The sequence below is a fragment of the Octopus bimaculoides genome, chromosome 11 (genome assembly GCF_001194135.2).
Source record: "Octopus bimaculoides isolate UCB-OBI-ISO-001 chromosome 11, ASM119413v2, whole genome shotgun sequence".
Classification (NCBI taxonomy): Eukaryota; Metazoa; Mollusca; class Cephalopoda; order Octopoda; family Octopodidae; genus Octopus; species Octopus bimaculoides.
In genome coordinates this window covers 54,543,994-54,550,931 of record NC_068991.1, presented here as the reverse complement: position 1 = coordinate 54,550,931, position 6,938 = coordinate 54,543,994, and the positions used below count along the sequence as shown (strand labels likewise).

At 30.7% G+C, this 6,938-nt stretch overlaps 1 protein-coding gene across 16 annotated transcripts in view; it reads right to left on the bottom strand.

Moving 5' to 3' along the window:
* LOC106881762 (ryanodine receptor 2) overlaps positions 1-6,938 on the bottom strand; it is a 381,060-nt gene that overhangs the window by 186,805 nt on the left and 187,317 nt on the right. For 14 of the 16 annotated variants that reach the window (XM_014932251.2, XM_014932252.2, XM_014932258.2 and 11 more), the window contains one exon: positions 2,670-2,726. The exons of the other annotated variants lie outside the window; for them this stretch is intronic. In XM_014932251.2, the coding sequence (XP_014787737.1) occupies positions 2,670-2,726 (57 nt within the window). The remainder of the gene's footprint in view (positions 1-2,669; positions 2,727-6,938) is intronic. 16 annotated transcript variants of the gene reach the window in all.

Below are 6,938 nucleotides of genomic sequence, written 5' to 3'. Positions count from 1 at the left end.
GCTATATTGTCGTGGTGTCTCTTATATTCCTTCTGGGCTAGTGGCATACATTGGCTGGTAATATGCCATATGGTTTCACCATTTTGTCCACAGATTCTGCACTTATCACTTTCTGGAGGCAATGTAAATGACTTACCACCACCCCTGAAATTGCTGGCTTTGTGCCAAAATTTGAAATCTTTATTATTATTATTATTATTATTATTATTATTATTATTAGTCCAAGGTCAACTTTGCCTTTCATCCTTTTGGGGTTGGTAAAATAAGTACCAGTCAAGTGCTGGGGTCAATATAATTGACTAATCCCCTCCCTCAAACTTCAAGCCTTGTGCCTATTAAAGAAAGGATTATTATTATTAGTTATTAATTTGTTTTTTAACAAATGTTGTCCATTTTCCAATTTGATAATTGCTTATCTTAACAGTCTTTTCAGAAACTTAAAAGATTATTTTTGAAATGAGTTTGTTTTTAAGCTCAAAGTAAAATTACATTTATCTTATGCTTTAACATCCTACATTCAAAGAAAATAGTAACACATTTAAGAAAATTGGTCAAGTGAAATTGATTCAGTTCAATATTTTAGAGCACTTGATTAGTATTTAGTTCTTATTGCTGTAATTTGTTATCAATGTGACATTAAAAAATACAGAGAAATTAACAATAATATGCAATGGAGAATTGGGTTAGAATCATACAACAAAAAATCTCATGCATTGCTGAAACAGAAGCAAACAATGACATAACCAAACAATAATCAAGGCAATGATGACTTCAGAAACTAAATGGAACAATGACGATAATGAGAATTGATGAGCAGTCACAAAATATACAGCACTAAGAAATGGTAAAGAATTGGTTAACATTACAAATAGATATTTAGAAAGGAATTTATCTTTTGTCGACCCCAAATCAGCCTTAAATTTCTTTAAACTAACCTTAGGTGTTATAAAAAAACAAATAAAACTTCTGCTTAAGACTTTAAGTCAGAAAGGCCTTTAAAATGGTTTGTTGAAAGTATGCTGAGGAAAGAAAGCTATCCATAAGAGATTCTAATTTTCATAGGATTTTAAAAAAAGCATAACAATTAAAATGACATTAGTTGGTAGGCAGATTCTCAGCTTGTATCTGCCTACCAACAGATGCTGGTAACCAACAATGCAACAATGGAGTAAGTTACTGTTTTCTCCTGATGATATCAAAGGGTGATTATATGACCATCTTTATAACAATTACTGCTTAGCAGACTAATATATGCTAGTGAAACGTATGTAAATATTGTCTAATTTATGATGTTACAATAAAAACAAATTTGCAACTGTATCTCCAGTTTTATTTTGATCTTGGATATATATACTCTGTAACCTACTCAACTGTACTTAATATCAATCTGAGGACAAATTATATTCAATAGCTGAATGGAAACTAGATGTACAAAAAATTTACATATAATTCTAACCAAAGGCAAGCTCATTCAAAATAGAAACATATATATATATATATATATATATATATACACATGCACATACGAACATACAAATGTGTATGTGTACATGTGTGTGTCTGTGTGTGCACCTTTACCAAGTGTGTGTGAGTGTGCACTTTATCAAGAGAGGTATGTATAGTGACTTTGCAAAAGGATTACAATTCAAGCTTAAATTGTACTTCGAAAATATATTTTTCTTTCATTCAGAAACCTATTTAAATAAGAGAAGTGTTACTTTTGAAAACAAAAATGACTGTAGTTATTATTTTTATATAAAATAATTTTGATATTTACTTTGTTTTCTCTTAACATCTGATAACTTATAAAATTCTGCATAGCTATTATAATGAATGTCTCAATAAAATTAAACAATGTCAGCTTAGCCAACATTTCCTAGAATCCTGCCAAGGGGTGGGGTGTCAGTGAAGATTGAAATTAGGGTGGACAAATCGTGATGCCTAAAATATTTGAGGTAGTTTTTAAAACTTATCTGATATCATAGCAAAGTAAGCAGAATTATATAGAGGCAAAATCTGTTTTGGCCTCTCTTTATTAATCTTTTCTACTCTAGGCACAAGGCCCAAAATTTTGGGGAAGGGGCCAGTTGATTAGATCGATCCCAGTATGCAACTGGTACTTAATTTATCAGCCCCAAAAGGATGAAAGCAAAGTCGACCTTGGCAGAATATGAACTCTCTCTTTAATAATGATAGGGAGTAGAGATATAAAAAAACACATTCCCTAATATTTTTTTTTGTGGGGTTGGGGGTAACTAGTATTTAGTGGGCTGAGAACCACTGAACTAAACAGCCACTCAATAAACATAAAATACACATTGAATACCAATTAGAGAATTTATTTGCAGAAATGTAAAATTGAATTTTTAAAAAGAAAATTCTATAAATTAAAGTTATGGAATTAACATCATCTTCATGCTTGCCAGAAAAAAAAAATCACAATTGTGTTTGACTATATTCTACACATATGTACAGGGTTACAAATAATTAAACAACATTATATAATAATAATAATAATAATAATAATAATAATAATAATTGTAACAATAATAATAATGATAATAATACATAGCACATAACTAACCAAAAGATCACACACGTGACCAGGGTTACAATGATAAAGGTTCTACATATTGCTATTGTTTTTATTTTCTAAACCAAGGACTCACATTTCCTTAATGTTAACTCAGGGCCACCATTTATATGTCGTGGGAAGAAATCATCAGCTAGAGATGGAGAAAGAGATGTAAAAAAAAAGAAAGACAAGCAAAATGCAAATAATAATAATAATAATAATAATAATAATAATAATAATAATAATAGTAATAATAATAATAATGATAATAATGATAATAATAATAATAATAATAATAATAATGATAATAATGATAATAATAATAATAATAATAATAATAATAATAATAATAATGATGATAATAATAATAATAATAATAATAATAATGAAAACAGTGATGCTTTGTTATTGAAAAATTAATATCCAATAAACCAAAATAGTCATAGTTTGAAAGTGCAAGTGAAAGAGAATTCAATTAAACATGCAAGATTTTCATAGAGTTTAGGTTGAAAAAAAACTGAAAAGAAAAAATCAATTTGATGAAAACTTTCTTTGAAAATTGAATTATGTTTGCTTTTTAAATTAGTTTTACTTAATTTGAATATATTTCTTTTAATGATGGTAATTAGAAGAGATAAGTATTCATTTCAAGGTTTGAGTGTTCAAATAAACAACCTTAAAACTCATATTTATTTATCATGTTAGATAAATTGTCCTATAGTTTTCTCTTACATCTTTAAAAGCATTTGTATATTTTGTGACTAAATGAATTTGAATAATGAAAAGATCATTATGCCTATGTGAAATACAATAAAATATGTTTTAACATATATATTTACATCAAGAATCTTGCAAACCAAGTACAAAAATGAAATACTCGAATAAAATATATATCATAAAATCTACTTTGTTTGTTTGTTTGCTTGTATGTATGTGTGTATGTATGTTTGAAACGCTTAGTTTAGAATAAGGACAGCTGATGAAGGAAATATTCTCTATGTGGCTTGTTTGTTTTCTGTGCTCTGTTTATGTTCTGTTTTTCATTTTGTCCACGTTTTTTTATGATGTCCTGTACCCAAATATGCATCTATATACATGTAGATGTAGGTATGTACATACATGTACGTATATATGCATATACTCACATATTATTTGTATTATGTATGTATGTCATTATTCAGTTTATTTCAAGATTTCTTGCCAACAGAGAAAGAGCCGGTTTCTAACCTAGAATCAGGGCTCCTTCATTGGAATTTTAACATCAACAGCAGGGTATTTTTGTTTGTTTGTTTGTTTGTTTGTATGTATGTATGTATGTATGTATGTATGTATGTATGTATGTATGTATGTATGTATGTATGTATATGTGCAGATTTGTATGTTTTGCTCTATGTATGTATTCTCATGCATATAGTTGCATATCTAGACATGCTTGTATATATCTAAATGATAAACTTCTGGAAAGTTTTACAGATTTTTACAGTTCTAGTGATGGATTGGATATGTAGTCTTCGAATTAGTTTTCTTCTTTCTGGTTTTGAGAAGCTTAATTTCTCAAGATTGGTATTTAGGCAGTGTATTACATATCCCAGGGCCCCAATAATTACAGGTATAAACCTGAACTTGTAATCTGGATAGAGTAACTGCAAATTCCTCAATAGTTCCGCATAGCTGTTCTCTTTTTCACTGATCTTCAGCTTTATTTTAACATCCGCTGGGCAGCTAATTTCCACATTGTGCACAGTTTCTATTCTCTATCCCAAACCATTATGTCAGATCTGTTGTGCTTACATTTTATTGAGGTCTTCATTGGGACATTCCACCAGTACTCCTTTTTATTATGAGTGGCTATGGCTTCTACCATACTGTGGGTTCTCATTTCTTTGTCCTCAGAGTTATCCTTTCAACAGATTCCATTATTGAGTGTCCTAGCTACATCATGTCTCATCAGTAGATAATACCATGATGACATTTTCAGACAACTGCTTATAATGTGGGTGATATTTTCGGTGTTAACTCCACAAAGTCTGCATCGGTTGTCACGTTTTACTGCTTTCTTGCATCTCTATTCCTTTTGTGCATCAAGTGCTTCATTGATATTTCCTGTTCATGGATTGTAAACGCATACCCTTCAAAGTGGGAGGTAGTAATCTGGTTATTGGTCCTTGATAAACTGCTTTGATGATCAATGTTACTGTCATCTTGGAGCTTTCTACTTACATATCCATGTATGTATGTACATACGTATGTATTTATATATGTACATGTGCATGTATGTATCCATGTATGTATGTATATCTATAAGCCGTTCCATGATTTCTAATAGTTACATAGCATTGCTGAATTATTCTTAGCAATGTGTTATTGATAATTAAAATTAGCATGTGTTGTGTCCTATATGAATATGATTTTGTGTGCTTAAATATTTGAAATATATTACTGCTGTCACCTGAAAAGTGTACAGGCATTATGCTCAATACATGTGAAAGATATGTAAAGATGTTGTTATTGTTTAGGTCAGTCATGATTGAGCAAACTTATAAGCAAAGACATTCCATCCTTGATCATCCAATCTTCTACCACATCCATGACTATATTATCAATTGTGTTCTTTCTGTTTACTTTTTAGTGACAAAGTGTGATTCAGAGAGGTATGGGAGCTGCATTTTGGAAGTTATGCTACCGTGTTGAGGCTCTCTCCTTGCTCCAAAAATTATGAGGATTATTGCTGTGTTGATGTAGAATTAATGGTAGAAATGGTAGAAATGGTAGAAATGGTAGAATTAATGGTAGAAATTAATGGTAGAAATCATAATGATAAAGATCACGAAACAACATTGATGATGATGATGATGATGATGATGACGATGTTGTTATCAGTAAAATATCTAGAAGCCTATCATTGAATATTTAACAGAACCGGAATATTAAATTATTGTTATATTTAACTGAAAAATTTCTGTTAAATCAACTTTATTTTGTACTGATGCCAAACCTTAAAATATGTATGCACGTGTGTGTATATGTGTGTGTGCATGCGTGCATGTATGCACATATGTATGTATGTATGTATAATTGCATGTATGTATGTATGTATGTATGTATGTATGTATGTATGTATGCTCTCTTTCTCTTTTTGATTTAGAATAAATTTCGACCAGCTACTAACTTGGTAGCAAGATTGTGAAATAAAGTGTTTTGTTTTAATCATCATCCTTTAAATTTGAATAAGGTCTTGCAGGTTTTTATAATCCCAAATATTGTGATCATTTATAGTATAGGAACTAAGGATTTGCATTCTCTCATACATACATACATATGTATGTATGTGTGGAGGCGCAATGGTCCAGTGGTTAGGGCAGCGAACTCGTGGTCATAGGATCGCGGTTTCGATTCCCAGACCGGATGTTGTGAGTGTTTATTGAGCGAAAACACCTAAAGCGCCACGAGGCTCCGGCAGGGGATGGTGGCGAACCCTGCTGTACTCTTTCACCACAACTTTCTCTCACTCTTACTTCCTGTTTCTGTTGTGCCTGTAATTCAAAAGGTCAGCCTTGTCACACTGTGTCACGCTGAATATCCCCGAGAACTACGTTAAGGTACACGTGTCTGTGGAGTGCTCGGCCACTTGCACGTTAATTTCACGAGCAGGCTGTTCAGTTGATCGGATCAACTGGAACCCTCAACCTCGTAAGCGATGGAGTGCCAACATGTATGTATGTATGTATGTATGTATGTATGTATGTATGTATGTATGTATGTACAACACATGTTAAGTAATTAAACCAAATATTTTAATTCAAAAAATGGACAAAATGACAATACACACTAAAGCTCTAGGAATATCCTTGAAAAAATAATTCCAGTTATCAACAATGCTATAAACTTTGTTGTTGATAAACATTACAATAAAAATCAAACATTAAGTCTCAAGGATGGGAATCTAGAAAGTTTGAAGAAGATGAAATACCAGGAAATTCCGCAAAAACTGAATTTCAAACAGAAATATGTTTTCTATTAATGGCTTTCCCAAGATTTTAATTAATAAACTTCTAATGTCATTCAATATGTACATGTCAGTGAAGATGCATGTATGAAAATATGTCTACATTATATATTTGCATAAATTTAATTGCACATAGGTTAAATTACAAAGTAGAATATGGTTCAAACTATATATTTGCATAAATTTAATTACACAAAATTTAATCACAATGTGGAATATGGTCCACATTATATATTTGCATAAATTTAATTGCACAAAATTTAATCACAATGTGGAATATGGTCCACATTATATATTTGCATAAATTTAATTGCACAAAATTTAATCACAATGTGGAATATGGTCCACATTATATAT